The 24236-nt window shown below is 43.8% G+C and overlaps 1 protein-coding gene across 3 annotated transcripts in view; it reads right to left on the bottom strand.

The window, feature by feature from the left end:
• Usp4 (ubiquitin specific peptidase 4) overlaps window positions 1-17503 on the bottom strand; it is a 41803-nt gene extending 24300 nt beyond the window's left edge. The window contains exons 1-9 of one of the 3 annotated variants that reach the window (XM_076917384.1): window positions 17314-17450; window positions 17125-17234; window positions 14321-14448; window positions 7662-7792; window positions 5329-5455; window positions 4155-4300; window positions 3966-4027; window positions 977-1117; window positions 73-190 (exon numbers count right to left, since the gene is read on the bottom strand). In XM_076917384.1, the coding sequence (XP_076773499.1) occupies window positions 73-190; window positions 977-1117; window positions 3966-4027; window positions 4155-4300; window positions 5329-5455; window positions 7662-7792; window positions 14321-14384 (789 nt within the window). In that variant the 5' untranslated portion in view covers window positions 14385-14448; window positions 17125-17234; window positions 17314-17450. Of the gene's footprint in view, window positions 1-72; window positions 191-976; window positions 1118-3965; window positions 4028-4154; window positions 4301-5328; window positions 5456-7661; window positions 7793-14320; window positions 14449-17124; window positions 17235-17313 lie in introns of all 3 variants that reach the window. The other 2 variants (XM_034483648.2, XM_034483649.2) reach the window with 2 other exon arrangements.
• Between the last annotated feature and the right edge of the window lie 6733 nt (window positions 17504-24236).

Genomic DNA, 24236 nt, shown 5'->3' with positions numbered 1-24236 from the left:
AACCCCAAGACTAATTTTTCAATTCACAAACTCTAACCCCAGTTTTATTTAGTTCACAACTCTCCCCTCTACCTGCAAAGCAGAGTTCATGAAGCAGGTGTTTCCCAGGTTTCCAAGTCCACAGAGGCCAGGCTGTATGTGAGGTGATGGGGGCTCCTGGCAATTATACGAAGCAGAGAAGCCAGATCCACTGAAAAACACAACCCACATCAGCAATAAAGCCAAGTGCTGTACATACTCCCTCAGATGACTTTTGGAGCTCTGCTTGGGCATCTAGAATTTGTGCCTGGCTCAGAATGTACACCCCCCTTCCTTCTCTAGTCTTTCAGAGCTACCCCTCCACCTTTCCTTGACATGTCAGCAGGTCTAAGTATAGCCTTAAAGGGACAAATGCTATTTGAATTTTCTTCTTTTAGACTTTGGCAACTAATTTTATATCATTCTAGAAGGCTATCAGATGATAACAGGAAAGAATATTTTAGGTACCAAGATCAAGAGCTTACATGTGCTACCATCCACAAGGCCATACTACCCTTGACTGGACCTGAGTGTTCATCTACTCTTTCTCTATTCACTCTCTTCTATTCTGTTTATGCCTCGTGGCAGACGTTCCTGACACTCATGGAGAAAGGAACACAGCTATGATGAGAAGCAGAGTTCTACCAGAACTGAGAACTGTCCCCTTACAGCTGCCATCTGATCAGCCCATCCCTTCACAAATGTTGTCATCTCCCTGCACCAGCTACCCTGCCCTCAAGATTATCAATGGCTTAGACTGGAAAAAACACCAGATAACAAAAGGACAAGTGACCAGAGTCAGAACTCGGAGGCAGGAGCAGATAGAAATGGAGTGAGAAGCCACATGCAGCATGCTCTCACGGGCAGGCAGCTCTAATCCCACAAGCTTTATCTTAGCCACAGATGAGCAGCCCAGGTACTCCTGAGAAAGGAAAGCACAGTTAACGCCTGTTCTTACCCCCTGCTGACACCGGAGCTGTGCATCCCAGAGCTGTTAGTGCTATCACCATTTGCAATGAGAGAGGCGGACACTGAGCAATAGGGGCTTGCGGATGGTTTTGAAGAGGTAGTGAAATTTCTGCTAGGTGCAGTGCTTGATCTGGAAGGGGGAAGCAAAAACAATACCACTGACTTTTAAAAGTACAGGCCCCATTCACTGTTTCTGGACTTTTCTCAATAAACATTCCTAAGTGTGCTTCACGACTCATACTTGAATCCCCAGAACTCAAAAAGCTTGAGAACAATCTGGTCTACACAGAAAGAGGAGAAAGGGAGGGAAGAAACATTCTCTATTCTCAGTTACTTAAACTGCAAAAGCATTGTCTTCACACTTAGCAGGAGCTATGAAGTAAAAAGGAGAGAACTTGTGAAGTCTGTGGGCCAGGCTCTGGTCACCTAGGTTGGAGTAGGCAGGAACAAACAAGAGAGAGATCCCCATCTGAAACTAGGTGGATGGCAAAGACTGACCTTTGAAGTCAGCCTCTGACTCCACAAGCATACTTTGGCAAGCATGTATCTGCATTTACACACATAACACACATATTTATTCATTCATTTATTCTCTCTCTTCCTCTATCCCTCCCCACACCCTGTATGTGTGTGTGTGTCCCGTGTGATTGCTCAGGTTAAATCCTCCCCATTCTAAATCCTAGACCTTGATAATTCTCCCCCTCAATTTTGTCTGTACTGCTGACAAGTCAGTGGGCACAGTGCTTTTCCTACTGCTCTTCTGTCCTGACCCAGCAAGCTGTTGACTTTATGGCTGTATCCTCATGCACAACAGTATCTGATACTGCACCAGAGAGCAGAACAGGAATGTGCCTCAGGAATTCCACTCTGTGTCCACTTGATCAACCATATCATTCCACATCTAGCCTTCACGGAGTCTCAAGGGGGCACTGCTACTTTTCCAAAAGCTGTCTCCCTTGGTGAAAATTCTTAGGCTTCAGAGTATGGGGTGGACAGGGAGAAGGAACACAAGAAGACAGAGGTTCAAGGCCAGGACAGTCAGCCTGCCTCTGCCTGAGTTACACCTGAATCCCACAGGCTGCAGGCCAAGCACCTAGTGTTTCCCCTAGAGTTCTCGACATTCCTAATGTTCACTCTTTAACAGGTTGTGGTGACCCCCAACCATAAAATTTTCATTGTACTTCGTAACTGTAATTTTATACTGTTATGAATCATAATGTAAATACCTGTGTTTTTTGATGGTCATAGATGACCCCCGTGCAAGCCCTGGAGGGTTCGCAGTTTGGAGGTTACTGTCTCTATTTTGTGCAAGTCTGGTGAACCGGGGAGTAGTCCAGCCTGCACCTACTTGTTTCTACTCAGTCAGGGACTTCAAGACAACACAAATGTATTAACATAAAGTACTGATGTAGAGTCTAAAGGAGGGGCTGAAGAAAAGGCTCACATGACCAAGAGTGCTTGCTGCTTTTGCAGAGGACTTAGGTTCCCAGCATCCATACGATTACAACCACCTGTAACTCCAGTCCAGGGAATCTAGTACCCTCTTCTAGCATACACAGACACCAGACACACACACACAACACAAAGACAGACATACAAGCAAAATGCCCATACACATATAAAAAATAAAAATTCAAAGGAGTTCTGAGTTCAAGTCAAGATGTCCCAGGTACAGTTCTCAGTAGAGTCCCTAGATCTTTGCAGAGGCCTTCATTCCTGTGTCTTGGCTCAAAGTCAGTAAAGCTTTTCTCACAATTCACTGCTTTGCCTCTGCTCCTGATTTCATACTCTCCTCCAGGGAGCCTCGTGACTATAATGTGTCCACTTGAAGAGTCTCCTGATTCCAACATAATTAATTTAATCACACCTGCAAAGCATAGTCTTAAGTCCTGTGATAAGGAGGCGAACATTTTGTGGCAAAAGGGTGTTTTCTATTAAACTTTTTTTTTGCATATGCACAGATGTGGGAAATGTGTATGTGTGCATACATACATGTGGAAGCTGAGGTTCATGTTAGGTGCCTTCCTTTACTGCTCTTCACTTTATACTGAGGCAGGTCTCTTACTGAATGCAAAATGAGACCATTTCCATTTCTGCTAGACTAGCTGGACAGCTTGCTCTAAAGATTCCCTGCCTCCACCTCCTGTGCACTAGGATTATAGGCAGGCTACCACACTTACCCAACATGGGTGAGTTCTGGGAATATAAACTTTCTTCTTCATGTTTGCATGGCAAACTTAACCTGATGAGCCATCACCCCAGCCACAGGTTTGTTTTTTTTTGTTTGTTTGTTTGTTTGTTTGTTTGTTTGTTTTGCAGATATGGTCTCCTATAGCTCAGGCTAGCCTAGAATTCACTATGTATTCGAGGATGGCCTTGAACTCCCCCTCCTACCTGCAACACAGGCATGTATCACTACATCTGGCTCTGTTTGTCATCAGGTCAGGAAATACTCATGTCCCTACACTACGTCATAGAGAAAAGCCATCACTTCCTACTGCAACCTTCTAAGGGTGCACATTTCACAAGCCACGGGAACATCTCCTGGAGTGACTGTGCTTGAAATCCAAGCCTAGCAGCTGAGCAGTAATCTGTAAGAGGTCACGGGGAAGAGTCGAGTAGGAGCAAGCCAACACCCTAAGTCATACAAGACCTCACCCTAGTCCTCCTCTTTCTTTCTCAAAGCCTCTAAACTACAAGTAGAAAAATAAAAGAGCCAAACAAACACACAAAAAGCCACTCTGGCAAAGTGGCAATATCAGATCCAACCCCTCTTCTTCCTCCCCATCTCTCATCCTTGACAGAACCCTGATAACTATCTCATACGTGAATGTCAGGCAGGCTGTTGAAAGGCTGGTGCTTCAAATACTATGCAGCTGGGATGAGAAACTGATTTTTCATCTAATTCGGAACAACCCTCTCCCTTTTCCCCTTTCTTTGCACCTGTGCCAGGTACACTGGAGAGAAGATTCACTTACTTTGACTGCACGTTCTGCCTGGGCCATGTGCCATCTTCATTTTGGGGCTCAATTACTAGCACCTGAATGAAAGGGGAAACCAGATGAGCACAGTGTAACACACCCTACTTCTGACATGCTTACTGCCAGAAGATCTGACACACACCCCAGTCAGCGATGCCTGGCTGGGCAGGGCTTGGGCCCTCCTACCTGACCCTGGTACAGCCCAGCATCCTGGATAGTGTTGTCTAGCTTGCTCAACTGCTCGTAAGTGTTGCTCATGTATTTGTTCCAAAGCCGTGTTTCACGCTCTGCAGGGATGTTGAAGAGCTTCCTCATCTCCTTCTCAATAGTTGCTAAAAACAGGCAAAAACATCACTCAGGATTGTTTCCAGAAATAAAGTTAAAGGTATCCAAGGCAAGCCGGGCAGTGGTGGCACAAGCCTTTAATCCTAGCACACGAGAGGCAGAGGCAGGCAGATCTCTGTTGAGTTTGAGGACAACCTGGTCTACAGTGTAAACTCCAGAGCAGCCAAGGCTATACAAAGAAACCCTGTCTTGAAACCTCATAAATAAATATTAGCTGAGGCAAACCAATCTTCACCCTTTCTTTACAAATGGTATGCTTAAAGACCATAACTTGCTTGCACTCCTAAGGCAAACCGTCTCTCAGAGGCCTCCCTCCCTCAAGTTGCAGCTCACTCTGCTTCTTGATAACACAGGGCTCATGTAGAGAACCAGGTCTAGTGGCTCCTGCACTTGGAAGGCTGAGGTGAAGGGCGCCAACAAGTTCAAAGCTACTAGAATGTTTTAGGTCAACATAAAATTTAGTATAAAAACCTATCTTCCCTCCAAAAAAAAAAAAAAAAAAAAAAAAAAAAAAAACAAGCAAAGCCCCCCCCCAAAACAAACAAACAAAACAAACAAAAAAGAGGAAGAGAAGATGAAAAGATGAAGAAAGAAAAGTAACTTAAAAGTTAGACACCAGAAGCTAGGTGGTGGTGGTGCACAGCTTTAATCCCAGCATTTAGGAGGACCTCCGAGTTCTGAGACTGTGAATGCAATCCTTAGCATCATATAAACCAGGCACTTAGGAGGTGGAGACAGGAGGATCAGGACTACAAGGCTATGCATGGCTATATACTGAGTTCAAGCCTGCTTGAGCTACTTTTCTGGCCATTTTGCTTGCCCAAGTCCTGTTTTATAGAACACAGTTTTCAGGTCTGATTTTTCATAAAAATTCCCTCAGGAAGATTTCCAAGTCTGGACTGACGACCACAGCTGAGTAACAAGAGTTAAGAAAGCAACACAGCTTCTCCCTCATCAACTACAATACCACCCTGTACTCTTTCACCAGACACCCAGAACCCTGGCAGGTGCTTACCAATGGTGTCTGCTTTGCTAAAATGGCAGCTTAGCACATTGGTGGGGTCACTGTTCTCACAGAGCTTCAGCTCCAGCAAATACACTTCCACTTTGCAGTGCTTGACAAACAGGCCATGCTCCACAACCTATAAACAAGAAGAGGCAAGGGTGAAGGAGCCATGGTAGACACCTGGACAGTCCTGGAAGCAACATGGCTCAGCAGCAGAAAAGCTAAAACCTCTCAGGAAAACTTTCTGCCAGGAATTGTTTGTTTTTGAGACAAGGTCTCACTGTGTAGACTGGCTTGGAACTTACTATGTAGACTAAACTGGTCTTGAAATCAAAGAACTCTACCTCTTCCAAATGCTAGAAATAAAGGCAATGCATCCCCACATTTCATCTGAGAAGAACTAATTTCTATTCATTTTTCCAAAGTATAGACTTACATCATCAGTATAATGATTTTTACAATTTTTCCCTGCTATGATGAAGAACCAAGTATATCTTCAGGGAACCAGAGACAGGTCTGTGCGGATATACCAGGCCTTATAAGACAGGTCTCAGAAGGTCAGCAAGGTCAGCTTTGAACAGAAAACTCTTGCTTTGGCCTTGCAGTCTGTCAAACCTCAGCAGAATGTTTACATGACTACACTGGCAGCATTTCTAGACCTCTAAAGAAGGCTGTATGCTCCTAACATTTGTTCCTTAACACGCCCAAGGGTTTCAAACTGGCAAAAAAAAAAAAAAAAAGTTCTGAAGCCTTGCATGGTGACACAAGACTACTCAACTGAAGGGCAAAGGGGTTCAAGGCCAGCCTGAGTGACACAGTGAGTTTGAAGCCATCTACACTACATGGAAAGTTTTTAAAAAGGGAAGAGGTAGGTTGGTAGTGGTGGTGATTCTGATTTGAAACAATGACTCCTTAAGAATGCAGCTCTTGAGGGCTGGAGAGATGGCTCAGTGGTTAAGAACACTGACTGCTCTTCCAAAGGTCCTGAGTTCAATTCCCAGCAACCACATGGTGACTCACAATCATCTATAATGAGATCTGAGTGGTATTGTACTCTCATACATAAAATAAATAAATCTTAAAAAATAAAAAATTAAAAATTAAAAAAAAAGCATGCAGCTCTTACCAGACAATGGTGCCCTACACCTTTAGTCCCAGTGCTCAGGAAGCAGAGGCAGGAGGATCTTGAGTTTGAGGCTAGTATGGTTTATACCCTGAGTTGCAGGACAGCCAGGACTACACAGAAAAACCCTGTCTTGAGAGAAAGAAAGAAAGAGAAACAAGGATGAAGCTCTGCCCTACTAAGGAACATGAAAAATCACATATTATCTACGTATCAGCAGGCATGCATGGACTTTTGTGATTCCTTTTTAGTAAGAAAACCTAATAACTGAGAGACAAGACAGTGATCACATGAGCTCTTTCCACCAAAGGCACTAAGCTGTGTTTTTCAAAGTGTGTGTCTCAGAGTGTGAGAACTTGAGACGTTCTTCTATGCAGTTGAACACCTACTTTTTGACTACTCAGCAGTACAATCAGCCTCATGAGCACAGGGGAAACAGCTTTAGCCAAGGTGTTAGGTAAGCATGGTGGCTCACACTAGTTATCTCAGCATCCAGGAGCCTCAATGAAAAGGCTCAACTGTGACAGTTCTAGGCCTCCCTGAGCTATAAGTGAGTTCAAATTTAGCCTGGATAACTCAGTAAGACACCATTTCAAAGAAAAAAAGAGGGCTGGAGATATAGCTCAGTGCTAGGACACTCAGCATCTATGGGGCCCTAGGATCATTCCTAGTCCTGGGAAAAAGGAAGAGGTGGAATGTACTAGTTTATGTCCATACAGCCCAACTGAAGTGTTGGGCTCCAAGTACTATGGACACCCTAAACTACCAGGCAGCTCTTGTACTGGAGGCTAATTAGGAACATCATGAATTACTCACAAACACTTCCTTTCCTACAGAGAACTAGAATAGTCTCTTGGGCCAGAATTCAGCACTCAAGAGGCAGGCGATGACCAGTGCAAGACCAGCCTGGGCTCTACAGAGTCCCTGTCTCAGCAAACAAGAGCCTGGCCTCAAGCCTGGCAGAGGAGAGCATCTTTAATCCCAGCACTTGGGGAGAAGAGGCATAAGGATCTCTGAGTTTGAGGCCAGTCTGGTCTACATAGAAAGTTCCAGAACAGTAAGGGATGCACAGAAAAACCCTGTCTCAAAACAAGAACAAAACAAAACAAAGTTTTAACTGCTCATTTTCAACCACATAACTACATTCGTCTTCCCAGGAAATAAGAGAAGTCAGTGTACCCAAGGGGAACTTAGCAGGTGTAACAACCTGTGAACTCACTTTTCTGACAATAGGCTGCTGGCCTTCCACACAGCCATACCAATTTAGCAATTTATTCCAAGCTTCAGTTGGGACCAGCACATAGTCCAGCTCATCGATTAAGTGTTCCTTCAGGGTCTGACTCTCAGGATCTGAAAAAGGAAATTAGTACATGTCTCATTTTTCTTTTCCCCATAAGAGTGTTACATATTTTTCATAAGAAAAGATTCAACAGGTACAAGCACAATATTCCAAAACCCTGTCACTGTCCTAACACAAAGCAGACCTGTCCACTCCTTATCCGGAGTCCTGTTCTGCTTAGGAACTTGTATTTCTTCTATAATTTGAAAGAAAAGTGAGCTGGAGTCCGTGGTTCATCCTATGAAAAGTCTCAGCTACTCAGGAAGCTGAGGAAGAATAGGTTAAGCCCCAAAGTTTAAGGTCAGCTTGGGCAACACAGCCAGGCTCTATCTCAGAAAGAATAAGGAGGAAGGGTAGGGAGGAAACGGTCTTCTTCGTTCATTTTTTTATTTTAAAGTCAAATTTATTGAAGGTGGACATGATGGTGTAACCCTTTAATATGAGGACTTGGGAGACAGAGATTGGTGAATTTCTGTGAATTTGGGGTCAACCTGGTCTATGTAGGTGCTCCAAGACAGCCAAGGCTACATAGTGAGACTCTCTCAAGGGGGGAAAAATTCTAAAATAAAATTTATTGAGCTATATTTTAGCCATATTTTTGCCCTTCCCCAGCTCCTCCCGGATCCTGGGGCTTACTAGTCCACTTCTCGTTTTTGTTGTCTGTTTTTAGGAAGGTCATACGCAGTACAGTGTGACCTTGATTTCTACACAGCTAAGGATGACCTTTTATTTCTGATAATCTTGCCTCCACTTCCCCAAGTGCGGAGATGACAGGAAGGAGACAGCACCACAGGAAGGAGACGGGAGGGAAAATGGGATGGGAGATGGTTCAGCAGGTAAAAGTACTTGCTGCCAAATCCATGAACTTGAGTTCAATAGGAATAGGTTTTTGTTTGGCTTTTTTTTCCCCCCAGACAGAGTTTCTCCGTGTAGTTCTGGCTATCCTGGAACTTGCTCAATAGCTGGCCTAGAACTCAAGAGATCTGCTTGTATCTTCCTCAGAGATGCCGGGATTAAAGGTGTTTGGCCACTGACTGTCTAATAAGAAAACTTTTAACTTGCATTTTCTAAATGCTTCAAGGTTCTACAATTAACATAAAATGGCTAATTATAAGCCTGGACTAGTATTGAGAGGGGTAGGGAGAGAGGACACTAAAACATTGTAAGCTATGCAGTGGTGGTACATGCCTTTAGTCCCAGCACTTGGGAGGCAGGTGGATTTCTATGAGTTTGAAGTCACTCTGGTCCACCAACAGAGTTCCAGGGCTGCCAAAGTTAGAGAAAAAAACCCTGTCTCAAAAAACCAAAAAAAAAAAAAAAAAAAAAAAAACCAAAAAAACCAAAACAAAACACAAAAAAACAAAAACCCACAAACAAATAAAAACCACATTGCAGGAATTAAACAGTTATTAGTAAACCTGGAGGTAAAAGCTATTGCAGGCATAGGCTGGGCTATAGCTTACTGGTAGAGCAATTTTCTCACAAGCAAGGCTCTAGTTCAACGTTCAGGTCCCTCTCCAAGAAAAAAGAAAACCAAAAGCCAGGTATCCCAGCATTCAGGTAGGCTGAGACCATCCTGAGCTACATATAGTTCAAAGCCACCCTAGGCTACACAGGAAGACTGTCTCAAAGGGGCGGAACAGTAGGATGGTTACTAATTATAAATACTTACAACAATCCTATAAATAGTGCTTGAACTCAGACCCCATCTCCCATCTATACATGACACATTCACTAAGGCAAATGAATGAGGCACTGAGGGCTGGAGAGTATTTTCTTACCAAGCAATCATGCCCACAGCCCTCAGTTCAATTCCCAGCATGGCAGGAAAAAAACAGGGGTTGGGGGACAGGATACGGCATCAAATGGGTATGATGTGATGAGATTCTACAACAGGCCTCTCTCTACAACACAAGTTTGTTTTACTAAGTCATTCAATAGTCTTGTTTTTGGGGGTTTCTGCTATTGTTGGTTTATTTTTTTTCAGAGACTGGGAATAAACCTAGGATATCAAGCATGGCAGGCAAACAGTCTCGTTGTTATATATCCCAATGACCTCAGTTAACAACGTACTTAGTCTTTTTGTACTTAGGGAGCTGTTTAAATTTTACTCATTATTTCTATGGGGGATGGGAGGGTCGCTCATTCCACAGGGCACAGGTGGAAATTGGAGGACTTGCTCTTGGGGCAGTGCTCTCCTTCCTCCTTTATGTGGGCTCCTGGGACTGAATTCAGGTTGTCAGATCTATAGGCCAAGTGTTTTCACCCACTGGGTTATCTCAGCAGTGTAGTGTTTTGAAACAAGGTCTCTCTATGTATCCCAGGCTGGCCTGAAATAAAACAGTATATAGCCCAGGCAGTATGAACTTATGACAGTTCTCCAGCCCCATCCTCTCAAATGCTGATATCAAAGGTGCACATGCCTTCCCAGCAGCATTCTGAGTTAACTTACTTCTGGTCTGCAGTTATATGGATCAAACCCAAGGCCTGCGCACTCTAGGCAAGTACTCCATCTCTGAGCAGCATCTACAGCCCTCCTTATCTGATTACTTTTTGTTCGGATCAAGCCAAAAGCTACATGCATGTCAGTTCACGTACCCCACCACTAGGCTGCATGCCCCTAACACCTAACCACTCTTGGTATTAAACATTCCAAGTCAGAGTTCTCTTGGACACTGCAGGAATGGAAAGTAAATATGTAACAGGTTAAACATCTATTTTGCATCCATCACAGAGACATATGAAACACACTCAGCAGAAAATCCAAGAAGACTCATCACCTGCCAGCCACAAAGTATACTCCCTGCTAAGCCTGTTTATCAACACCCACTCTGAGGATGACAGAAGTCACTGTTCTCAGACCAGTGTAGCCAGGAAAGTACCCGTGAAGGTGCAACTCAGCTGTAACCCAAGGCAGATGACTTTTTTTTTTTTTTTTTTTTTAAATAGGAGCCAGGTCTGATAACACATATTCTTGATCCCAGCACTCAGGAGGTAGAGGCAGATGCATCTCTGTTGAGTTCCAGACCAGCTAGGTCTGCATAGTGGCATCTTGTCTCCAGAAGAAAATTGAAGGAAAAAAAAAAGAGCCAGGTGTGCGTGGTGGTAGAGCCAGGCCTGGAAGTAGTATATACCTGTTAACTCTGTACCCAGCAGACAGGTCAGGAGGGTCAGGTGCATCAGGGTGATCAGCTACAGAAGGAGTTTGAGGACTGGAAAAATTCAACACATAATTGGAAACAAGAGGTCAGAGGTCACTTTACTGACCACCTCTCCTTACACTATCTGTTGTAGATGCTGGCTGACATTTAGCACCTCCACAATTTGTCCTACTTCACCGCTCTCCTGCATAGCCCATGTGAAACAGCCTTCAAAGCAAAACCTGAAAACTGTTTCAGTAGACAGGTAGAAATAAGAAGGGCTGCTCTGCAGGTGACAGGCCTGTTCCCTGCTCAATACATCTGTCAAGTAGTTGTTCCCACAACATGATGTCCAGACCTACAATTCCACAGGCCCTGCAAGGCTGAAATAGGACTGGTCAATTCTAAGGCCAGCACAGGCAGCACAGAGAGACTCTCAAACACCACTACCACCTCCTCCCCCTCTTCTTCTTCCTCCTCGTCCTCCTCCTCCACTGCCACCATGAAACACGAACAAAAAAAACCAAAGAATTTTCCTTTCAACCAGACATTATGGTGCACATTTGCAATCCCAACACTCAGAGTTAGGAAGACTGTAAGTTCAAGACTTAACTGGGTACATACACAGTTCTGGACTAGGTTGAGCTACAAACTTTCTATGTATCCAAGTTGTATACCAAGACCCTGCTTCAAAATAAGTAAGTTAATAAATAGAATTATCTTCCTGAGCATTTGGGAGGTAGATTAAGAAGTACATGAGTTCAAGGTCAACCTCAGCTACATTGTTAGTTAGGCCAGCCTGAACTATACAAGATCACACCTCAAAACAAATAAAACAAATAAAAACTCCATAAATAAATAAACAAACAAACAAACAGGCCAGGTGTGGTAAAGGATAGGGCATAGCTTTAATCTCAGCGCTAAGGAGGCAGAAGTAGGAGGACCTCTGTGAGTTAAAGGCCAACCTGGTCTACATAATGTGACCATATCTAAAATAAGTTTAAAACCATCAGGGGCTAGCCATGCCTGGCAGTAGATACCTAATCCTAGCATTTGAAACAAAGAGCATCACAAAATTGAGGCCAACCTTAGATCCTTAATTAAGATCCTGCATTGACAAGAAACAAAGAGCTGGTGAGACAGCTCAGCAGGTCATGACACTGGCCACCAATCATAACCACCTGAGTTTGATTCCCAGAAACCACATTGTAGAAAAGAGACATTGTCCTTAAGTCCACACCTTGTACTAAGCCATGCACACACTTGCCCTGTCTCACACACAAACATATACATTTTTAACCTAAACAATATAAAATTAATTAAAAATCTGAAAGTCAGACTTTAATTTCATCACTTGGGAGGCTAAAGCAGGAAGGCAGTGATTTTGAGGCCAGCTTATGTTACATAGCAAGTTTGAAGCCAGCCAAGGAACACAGCAAAACTATCTATAAAACAAGAATATAGTTGGAGTGGCATACTCCTGTAACTGAAACTGCAGGAGGATTAACTAAAGTGCAAGGCCAGCTAAAATAACACAGGAAGACACTGCCTGAGCAAAATCAAACAACAGAAACCCAGGGAGCCGGAGAGATGATTCCACAGGTAACAGCATTTACTGCCAAGCCTGAGGACATGAGTTGGTCCCTAGATGGTAGATCCCACATGGTAAGAGAAAGAGCCACTTCCCATCAGCTGCACTCTGACCTCCACATGCACACCACATATACACCAGAGATTACTCATGAGCACACTCGCACACACAACCGAAGACAACCACACAGGAATATATTAAGTGTATGAATAAATTTTCTGCCTGCTTGCCTGCCTGCCTGCGACAGATTCTGGATACAGGTGAGAAAAGATCATCTGGAAAAGCCAGCCATGCCATCTCTCCATGCAGCCATAGGAATAGACCAACCATCACTTCTACTAAAACACTTAACAGGAAAGTGCCGAGGTCAAAGGCCACAACTCTACTGAGCTTCTACCTCACCTTACACTATTTCTATGATAAATACAGTCAGTAGAGATGTCTGCTGACTCTTAATATACATACAATTTGTCCTACTTCACGGGTATCAAAAATTTGTGGGTACACCTAAGTGTAGTGGCATATACCTTTAATCCCAGCACTGGGGAGGCAGAGGCAGGCAGATCTCTGTGTTCAAGGCCAGCCTGGTCTATATAGTCAGTTCTAGGACAACCAGGACTATGTAGAAAGACCCTCTTCTCGCAAATAAAAACAAAAAACAAAACAGAAAAACAACATCAACACCCAGATCAATTGCTGGATACTACTTGCTTAGAATACTGAATTTGATCTCCAGCAATGAAAGAAAAGCAGAGAGGAGGCGTGTTCACAATTTTCAGATTATAGGTGCAATTTAAAATGATTTTTCTTCTTCATGGTTACATACAAATCCAAAACCTAAAAAAGAAAAAGAAAACTTAAGGGGCTAGAGAGGTAGTCCAGCAATGCAGAGCACGTCCTGCTCTTGCAGGGGACCGAGTACAGTCCTCAGCATCTCCACTGAGCAGCGCACAATCTACTGCAATTCCAGGGAATTCAAAACTCCCTTCTGGATCCTCCTCAGAAACTACACTGACACACACAGCTCATTCACAGATACACATACACACAATTGGAAAAAAAAAATGTTAAAGGCAAAATGTTACACAGTAGATAGGTAAGATATCTTCTGAGAACCAACCGCATAAAGCTGTGCTTCAGCCTTAACATGCACACTGTCTCTCACTGCCACACACATATTCACCACACATCATGCACATACACAGTAAAAATAAAAATGTAAAAAACATTAGTATGCTATAAAATGTGGCAGTCTGAATGAAGGTGGGCCATATAAGTTTGCATGTTTGAATCTTTGGTCCCCAATGGAAGTACTGTTTGGAAAGGAGAAGGAGATGTATCAGTGAAGGGTGGTCTTGAGGTTTCAAAAGCCCTCACCTAGCCCTGTCTGTCTCTGTCTCTGTCTCTGTCTGTCTGTCTGTCTGTCTGTCTTTTTCTCTCTCTTCCTGATGATCAGGATGCAAAGCTCTCAGCTACTTCTTAGTACCACACCCACCTGCCTGGTGCCATACTCTCTCTACCATGATGATCCTGAACTAACTCTGTGAAACTGTAAGCCCCCAATTAAATGGCTCCTTTTATAAGCTGTCATCGTCATAGTGTCTCTTCACAGCAACAGAACAGTAACACAAAAAGCATGCTCTTAGGGCAAAATAATGACTTAACCTCTCCTCCATAATCTGCAAAGATGTCTACTACAGATGTTAACGAATGCTTATATGTCTTCACATTATGGAAGTTACATGCTCATGATGACCATGGCAGAAACACACACACCCTCTGCTGGGGAACACTTGAGGATACTCTACCTGCGAAGAGTCCAGAGTTGTCGATGGGTCCAGGAAACAGGTTGCGCTCCCCCACGTTGTACATATCCCAGCTATCAAAGCCCACGTACTTCTTCCACTGCTTGAACCACCGGCTGTCAATAAGGTACCTAGGGAGAATCAACACTTCCACATAAAACACAGCTAAATACATGTTTAAAAAGCCAAAGCTTTATGTTTTACAGCTCTCCTGTAATTTTGTTTCTCTAGACATCTACCTTAAGCTTCTTATGGCCTTCTCAACAAGGTAATATGCAATTCTCACTAAAATCACATTGAAGAGGTGGTGGTGGTGGTGGTGGTGGTGGTGGTGGTTCAAGACAGGGTTCTCTGTGTAACCCTGGCTGTCCTAGAACTTGCTCTGTACACCAGGCTAACCTCAAACTCGGAGCTCTGCCTGCCTCTGCCTCCTGAGTGCTGGGATTAAAGGCGTGTGCCATCACTGTCCTGCTAAAACCACACTCTTAATATGAAGAACAGAAGTCAGCCCCGAATGGCATAGAGGGCCTAATCTAGGCCAGGTATTCACTAAGAGAAATGACTAGTAAGACAGTAATTAAAGGAAGCTTGTGGTGACCCATATCTGTGATTCCAGTGTCTGGGAGGTCAAAGCAAAAAGGTCAGTCTCAACTACACAGTAAGTTTAAGGTCAGCATGGGCTAAAAAAGAAAGACAAAGTTACACATGCTGGCACATGAGTTTGGATCCCAGCACTCAGGAGGCATAGACACTTGGATCTCTATGAGTTCCAGTAGCTTGGTCTATATAGGGAATTCCAGTCAAGCCAAGGTTACCTAATAAGACCCTGTCTGGAAAAAAACAAAACAAAACAAAACAAAACAAGGGGCAGGAACGATAATTCAGAGGTTAACAAAGTTTGGTGCTCTTCCAAAGGACTCAAGTTTGGTTCCCAGCACCCATGGGTAGTATGCACAGCTCTCGCTCCAGGAAATCCAGCACCCTCTTCTATTCTGCACAGGCACCTGCACGCATAGGGTGTGTGTGCCATATATACACTCAGACACACACATAGTACATAAAGCCAGCTGTGCTACCATGTATCTGTAATCCCAGCACACAGGAGCCAGATACAGAGGGGTTTGCAAGTTTGAGGCCAGCCTGGCATATAGTTCAAGTTCCAAACCAGCAGGGGCCACATAGGGAGACCCTGTCTGGGGTGAAACAAACAAACAAACAAACCTCTAAACAAAAACATAAATGATTTCTGAAAGAATTTCAAAACTTAATTAACTTTTGAGATGGGGTCTCAGTATGTAGCCCAGGATAGCCTTGAACTCACAGAGATCCACCTGTGTGTGCCTCTCAGATGCTGGGATTAAAGCTGTATGACACTATGCCTAGTTAGGTTTTTATTTATTTTGGCTTTTTAAGACATGGTTTCTCTGGCTGTCCTGGACTAGCTCTGTAAACCAGGCTGGCCTCAAACTCAGAGATCCACCTGCCTCTTCCTCCCAAGTGCTGGGACTACTCTTGGGCTGGGATTTTATTTTACTTTAGGTATGTGCTTGGGTGTGAGCATGACGCCAAGTGCCCATGGAGGTCAGAGGAGTGGATAACCTGTGGAGCATGAGTTATAGACGGCCGAGAGGTAGCCAACATGAGTGCCGGACCTCAAACTCATGTTCTCCAAGAACAATCTAAGTTCTTAACTGCTGAGCAGTCTCTCCAGGCCATGAGCAATCGTTTAAAATGTACTCTTTCTAGAAGTAAAATTATGTTTACTAAGTTATTAAAATTATGTTTACTAAGTTGTTTTTTTTTTTTTTTTTTTTTGAGATAAGGCTTTTACTATGTCACTCAGGCTGGCCCTGAAACTTGGCAGCAATACCCGTCTCCAGGACTAAGACTATGAGGCAGGCACATCCACCCCAAGCTGAATATGCTTTATGTGTCACCCCTTTGCAGAATAATTCCTAAAGTACCTCTCTCTATTTGCCTGGCCTTTCATTGGCTCAATTAAAACATCATAAAACTATACCTAAACTGCACCCCCAAACATAATTTCTATTCTCCTTTTCAGTACTCATATTGGTCATAATCAATGGAAAACCTACCCTAGTATTTCACTCCTACACAATAGCACCACCCAGACATTTCTCCACTACGGGAGAGTACTTACTATTCCTTCTAATAAACAATCTGTTAAGACGCCTCATATTTGAATCTGCCCTAATAAACCTGGAACTTTTGGAGGTTTTTTGTTTTGTTTTTATTTATTTTTTGGAGGAGTCATGCTCACTGTGTAAGAGACCAGCCCTGAAACTGCAGCAATCCTCAAATCTCTGCTCCTGCAAAACAGTAAAGCATATGCCACCCTGCCTGGCAAAATCTTGTAACTTTCGATCTTCTATTTTGCTCCGGGATTCAAGCTCCCCTGCCCTCCCACTCCTAGATCTAACTACTGCTACAATTGTTCCTGTCCATCTGACAACTGGTTCAACATTTATTCAGTTTCTGGCCTTGAATTCTGTTCCGCAGTTGACAAGTTACAAAGTATCTACTTCTGATCCTCTCTCAACCTCCTGAGCGTCAGAAGCCACAAATTGCTACCCAGCTTTTAATTGTTAAGGAGCCGAGGTCTGTAAGGTGTGGACACTTCTCCCACCAAGGTCACCATCAAGCGCTCAAGTCTGGTGTGGTTAAGTGCTTTCCCACATTCCCGCTCCCGCCGACTCGAGCACTCCCCCTTTTCTATATTCTACACCCCTTGTCCCCGCCGGCCCAAGACTCTTGTGAATCCGAATGGACCAAGACAAACCCCAGACCTGTCAGCGCTGTCCCCCAGCTGATCCCGGGGTTTCTTTCATCAGCGGCCGCTGTCAAGCCACTCTTTCAGAGACTCCAGGCACCGCCCCCGGCCCGCCTCTACCTAAAACTGAGAAAAGGGGTCCGGCCTGAGAGCCAGCGAGCCGGCCTGGCGCTCCGCGCGGTGGGAGGGCAGGGCGGACGCTCACCACTGCGCCCCACGTTGGAGCGTGGTTCCCATCAAGGCTCCGAGCTCCGTCTTCTGGGTCTCCACATCCGGTCGCTCACGGCTGCCCCGGCCTTCCGCCATCTCGTCCGCCGCCCCGGCCCAGCCGGCCCGGACATCCGCTTAGCGCACGGCGTGCTATGGGCCGCGCCCACGCACGCACGTAACCACGCACGTGCGCGCGCCCGGCACCGCCGTCGGCTTCCGCCTCTTCTCCCCGCCCCCACGCGCTGTCCCCTGGAGCAGAAGCGGACGGAAGAGGGCTGGACGCCCAGAGGCGGCGGCCACATCCACCCGCGTCTGAGCGGCCCCTGTCATCTCCAGAGGTCTGACATCTGGCCGGCCCTCGACCCCTCAGGCACTCGCTCTGCCCTGGCCTGTGGGGTTATCCTGATGCTAAAAATCCTGCCGCTTGCTTTTCCTGTTTCCACTCGGTTCCATTGCGCTCTCAGCCAGACTGCCTAAATGCGAGATTGAGTTTACTGCGTCGGCAGCCCCTGTAGCCAGGTGCACACAGACACATTGGATCTGGACTGTCCGGTGTGATCCAGACATTAACAATTGTCTCAAACAAGGGCCAGCGAGATGGCTCCGTGGGTGACAACTGAGTTTGATCCCCAGAACCCATATAAAGGTGGAAGAAGAAAACTGACTCCCTAAAGTCCTTTGTTCCCGATACAGACATTGCAGCACACGTTTGCCAAACACACAATAGTGAAATCTGTTGTTTGTTTGAGACAGTTTCTTCTAGCTGGCTGTTCTGGAGCTGCTTATGCAATCTAGGCTAGTCTCGAATGTAGACCCATCTGCCCTTTTCTCCAGAATGCTGGGATTAAAGGCATTAATCCCCCACAAAAAATAATACTACCTTGCATATGCCTCCAAAAAATACAAATAAACAGTAATAAATAGACTCAAAAAACAAAGTTGTCTTTAAAACCTTTGTATCCTGTCAGCTCTCCAGGTCAAGGAGAGAGTAGCAACCACCAAAGCCAACAGAGATAGGAATGAGGTCCAGGCATTTTAATTTTTTCCTGGAAAAATGATTCCGTGTTCTGTCGGGCAGTGATGACACACGCTGCTTTTAATCCAGCACTCATGAGACAGAGGTAGACAGATCTCTGAATTTTCTTCTTTTTAAAGAATATATTTTTAAAGAATACTTTTTAAAGACAGGACAGCACTTCACACTTTCAAACTTGTATGATCTTTCTGCCTCAGCTGGGCTCACAGGTATGAGCTGCCATACTAGGCTTCCAACGCACAGCTGTTTCTAGATTGTTTCTAGATTTAGAGGCCAGCCTGGTCTACAGAGTGAATTTTAGGATAGCCAAGGCTACAAGAAACCCTGTCTTCAGGAGAAGAAGAAGAAAAAAAAAAAAAAAAAAAAAAAGATTGCACATACTGAAAAGCTTGCTCTCGAACAGGCTTAAAAGCACAGTTATTCTGAAGGAAAAATTCATCTATGGAGATGTCCAGGCAACTGGTGAGTCTTTTCAGGCAAACCCAGTTCTCAACAGTAAGGCAAGTAAGACAGTTTCTTGGGGGATAAGCAAGCATATGCAAACCCTTGGTTCCTAGCTGTCCTAAAAAACTAAAAACAAACAAACAAAACCTCAATTCCCTCACCTTCTACAATGTATTATAGTACCGACCTTTTTTTAAAAAAAAAGATAATTTACTTTATGTGTATGTGCTTGTGTGCCCTGCATAACTGTATGCTAGTACCTGTATGCAAGTCCCCTCAAGGCCAGAGGGCATTGTATCCTCTAGAGCAGTGGTTCTCAACCTTCCTAATGCTGCGACTCTTTAATACAGTTTCTCATGTTGTAGTGACCCCCTACCATACAATTCTTTTGTTGCTACTTCACAAGTGTAATTTTGCTACTGTTACAAATTGCAATGTAAATATCTGATATACAGGATGTCTGATGTATGACTCCTGTGGCCCATTGGTTGAGAATGTACTCTCTAGAACTAGAGTTACAGGAGACTGTGAACTGCCTGACAGGGGTGCTAGGAGCCATTTCTGAGTTCTCAGGAGAACAGTAGACTGTTAACCAGAAGCCATCTCTTCAGTCACTCATTGTGAATCCTTAGTAAATTAGCTAACTTTGCTTTTACTCTGATTTGTTTTGAAATTTTTCCCTATGATAGAGTCAAGGATCCCACTTTATTTCAGTGGAGTTTTCCAGAGAAAGAGAGCTCCTCAGGCCCCATGTTCTTGGGGCCTGTTCTCCTGTACTGCAGACCTTGTCTCAAAACAAGGAATGGAAACATGGTTCAGGATAAAGAATACTTTTGCCCTTCTGGAGGACCCTGATTCCCAGCATCCAAGTCAGACATCTCACAACTACTTCACAAAGAATCTGATGCTTCACCGGGCGGTGGTGGCACATGCCTTTAATCCCAGCACTTGGGAGGCAGAGGCAGGTAGATTTCTGGGTTCGAGGCCAGCCTGGTCTACAAAGTGAGTTCTAGGACAGCCAGGACTACACAGAGAAACTCTGTTCGAAAAACCAAAAAAAAAAAAAAAAGAATCTGATGCTTCCTTCTGGCCTCCATAGGTACCTAACAGAGGTGGCAGACACACACATGAATGAAAAATAAATCTTAAAAAGAAAAAAAAAATTTTAAAGTGACAAAACAAACAAACAAACAAAAAAGGTCTTTCATACTTTCATACTTTCATACCACCCTACCCCCCCCACACAGAGGAGTAAAATGAATTTGAGTGTGGTAATCTGGTAATAAATGTCCACAATGCCAGTTACCTGGAAAGTTAGGCAAAGGAATTGTCAGTTCAAATTCATCCTGAGCTACATTAAGGCTAGCCTGTGCTACAGAATGAGACCCCTTTTTAAAGAACAAAACCAAAGTTTTTTGTTTTTTATTTTTTTAAAAAATAAAGAGCCTGGGATTTAGCTCTGCGGTAGAGTACTTGCCTAGTATGCCTAAAGTCCTGGACTCTGACTCTGGTACCACAGAATGAGAGACTTTAAAAACGTTATGAGTTACAAACCATTACCATTAATCTTGTTTTTTATGGAAGAAGAAAGCCGTTGCTAACATTGGCTCAGAACCTACATCAGAGGGCGGCAGCACTCTATTTTTTTATTTTTTAATTTTTTTAATTTTTTAATTTTTTTTTTTAATTTTTATTTTTTTATTTTTTTAATTTTTTATTTTTCTATTGTCAGCTGTGGTTGTGCACACTTTTAATTCCAAGATTCAGGAGGCAGGGCCAGGCAGCTCTCTGAGTTCAAGGCCAGCCTGGTTTACAGAACGAGTACCAGGACAACCAGGGCTACACAGAGAAACATTGTCTGGAAGAAGCAAAAATAAAATAAAAATATATATATATATATAAAATAAAAATATTTTTCATGTGTATGAGATTTATTTTTTTTCTTTTATTTTTAATGTGTATGAGTGCCTTGCCTGAATGTGTGAGCATGCCTGGTGTCTATGGAGGTCAGAAGATGGTTTTGGATCCCTTGCAAGTGTAGCTAGCCGGGCAGTGGTGGCGAACACCTTTAAAATCCCAGCCAGCACTTGGGAGGCAGAGGCAGGCAGATTTCTGAGTTCGAGGCCAGCCTGGTCTACAGAGTGAGTTCCAGGACAGCCAGGGCTACACAGAGAAACCCTGTCTTGAAAAAACCAAAAAAATAAAAAAAAAATAAAAAAAAATTTAAAAAAACCAACAACAAAAAAAGGAAGTGTAGCTATACACAGTGAGCCTTCATATGAGTGGTGGTGGAAATGGAAACCAGGTTATCCTTAAAAACAAGTGCTCTGAACTGCTGACCCACCTAGCTAGCTCTCCTCCCTCAGAGAACTTATATACAAGGAACTATCAGGGTTGGTCTCCCTGATACAGTACAGAATTGTCCTGGGGTGAATTGGTTTATGTTTATTTGTATACTTGTTTTCATTGTTAAGAATGGATCTCTTGTAACTCGGATAGGCCTTCACCTTTCTTTGCACCTTTAACTCCTGACCCTTCTGCCTCTGCTTCATCAACAGTAACATTCCGGGCTACATTGTCTCTCTTTTCTTTCATTTTGTTGTTACATTTTGTTCATCTATTATGTGTATGAAGGTGAGAGGGCAAGAGGTCCTTGTTCTCTCTCTCCATCTGTGGGCTTCCGGGGTTAAGCTCACCCCTGGATTTGCAGCAGGCACCTTTTACTTGCTGAACTATCTCATTGCTCCTCCTCTTAAACTGCCTTTAAATGTAGTCACTGTGTGTGTGTGTGTGTGTGTGTGTGTGTGTGTGTGTGTGTGTGAAGGTCAGAGGGCGTGTCTTTGGAGTCAACCCTCTCCTTCCACCTTATGAGTTCCCAAGATGGATCAATGGAGATCAGGTCACCAAGCTTGGCAGCAGATGAGCTACTTTTTTCTCTTTTCTTTTTTTTTTTCCCCCTTTTTCTTTTTCTGGGTCTTACAATGCAGCCACTGGTGTGGAATTTGAGATCTCCTAGTCTCAACTTCCCTAGGGTGGGTGGGCTCCTGGACTGGCATGGGGTAGCACTCTTAGCTTCAAGGCTGTTTTAACTCTTCCCAAAGTCTCTGCTATCACTTTAAGACAGATGTCCCACAGAGACCAAATTATGCCAATTAGCTACAAAAACAGTCTTCTCAAATGACCTACCTTACCTTCACTGGATGTTCCCCTCCACCACACCAGCACTAATCTGTTTCTTCCCCCTAAAGCTACCATAATCAGTTCCTAAGGGATCTATGTCCTGCATGCATCTCTGTGCTATTAAACACCCTCAGGCATTTCACCTCTGTCCAAACCTCCAATGACTGCCTGCAGTAAGTTAGTAATCCACGGGCTTCCTTTCCAGCTTTAGATCTCCTTAAGCTCTGTGAACAGTCAGAGGTCAGCTCTGTGGCCTAATCCCCACTCTGACCATGAATAGCATATTTCAGAAAAATTCCCTGATTTCTTCAGATTTATGCTTCTTCCAACAGTTTCAAACAGTCTTCTTTTTACATTGTCTGGCAGGCCAACTGCCTTGATTTACACTCATTTTTTTTGAATGAGTTATTGATTTATTTTATGTATATAAGTACACCATTGCTCTCTTCAGACACACCAGAAGAGGGGATCAGACCCCATTGCAGATGGATATGAGCCACCATGTGGTTGTTGAGAATTGAACTCAGGACCTCTGGAAGAGCAGTCAGTGCTCTTAACCACTGAGCCATCTCTCCAGTCCTGGTTTACAGTCTTTAATGACTTTTTATCACAGTTTCCCACTGGTGTGGTTTATGAAAGTATGAAAGACCTTTTTTGTTTGTTTGTTTGTTTTGTTTTGTTTTGTTGCTACTTCACAAGTGTAATTTTGCTACTGTTACAAATTGCAATGTAAATATCTGATATACAGGATGTCTGATGTATGACTCCTGTGGCCCATTGGTTGAGAATGTACTCTCTAGAACTAGAGTTACAGGAGACTGTGAACTGCCTGACAGGGGTGCTAGGAGCCATTTCTGAGTTCTCAGGAGAACAGTAGACTGTTAACCAGAAGCCATCTCTTCAGTCACTCATTGTGAATCCTTAGTAAATTAGCTAACTTTGCTTTTACTCTGATTTGTTTTGAAATTTTTCCCTATGATAGAGTCAAGGATCCCACTTTATTTCAGTGGAGTTTTCCAGAGAAAGAGAGCTCCTCAGGCCCCATGTTCTTGGGGCCTGTTCTCCTGTACTGCAGACCTTGTCTCAAAACAAGGAATGGAAACATGGTTCAGGATAAAGAATACTTTTGCCCTTCTGGAGGACCCTGATTCCCAGCATCCAAGTCAGACATCTCACAACTACTTCACAAAGAATCTGATGCTTCACCGGGCGGTGGTGGCACATGCCTTTAATCCCAGCACTTGGGAGGCAGAGGCAGGTAGATTTCTGGGTTCGAGGCCAGCCTGGTCTACAAAGTGAGTTCTAGGACAGCCAGGACTACACAGAGAAACTCTGTTCGAAAAACCAAAAAAAAAAAAAAAAGAATCTGATGCTTCCTTCTGGCCTCCATAGGTACCTAACAGAGGTGGCAGACACACACATGAATGAAAAATAAATCTTAAAAAGAAAAAAAAAATTTTAAAGTGACAAAACAAACAAACAAACAAAAAAGGTCTTTCATACTTTCATAAACCACACCAGTGGGAAACTGTGATAAAAAGTCATTAAAGACTGTAAACCAGGACTGGAGAGATGGCTCAGTGGTTAAGAGCACTGACTGCTCTTCCAGAGGTCCTGAGTTCAATTCTCAACAACCACATGGTGGCTCATATCCATCTGCAATGGGGTCTGATCCCCTCTTCTGGTGTGTCTGAAGAGAGCAATGGTGTACTTATATACATAAAATAAATCAATAACTCATTCAAAAAAAATGAGTGTAAATCAAGGCAGTTGGCCTGCCAGACAATGTAAAAAGAAGACTGTTTGAAACTGTTGGAAGAAGCATAAATCTGAAGAAATCAGGGAATTTTTCTGAAATATGCTATTCATGGTCAGAGTGGGGATTAGGCCACAGAGCTGACCTCTGACTGTTCACAGAGCTTAAGGAGATCTAAAGCTGGAAAGGAAGCCCGTGGATTACTAACTTACTGCAGGCAGTCATTGGAGGTTTGGACAGAGGTGAAATGCCTGAGGGTGTTTAATAGCACAGAGATGCATGCAGGACATAGATCCCTTAGGAACTGATTATGGTAGCTTTAGGGGGAAGAAACAGATTAGTGCTGGTGTGGTGGAGGGGAACATCCAGTGAAGGTAAGGTAGGTCATTTGAGAAGACTGTTTTTGTAGCTAATTGGCATAATTTGGTCTCTGTGGGACATCTGTCTTAAAGTGATAGCAGAGACTTTGGGAAGAGTTAAAACAGCCTTGAAGCTAAGAGTG

The sequence above is a fragment of the Arvicanthis niloticus genome, chromosome 21, assembly GCF_011762505.2.
Source record: "Arvicanthis niloticus isolate mArvNil1 chromosome 21, mArvNil1.pat.X, whole genome shotgun sequence".
Lineage (NCBI taxonomy): Eukaryota > Metazoa > Chordata > Mammalia > Rodentia > Muridae > Arvicanthis > Arvicanthis niloticus.
This window is presented reverse-complemented; position numbering and strand designations above follow the sequence as displayed.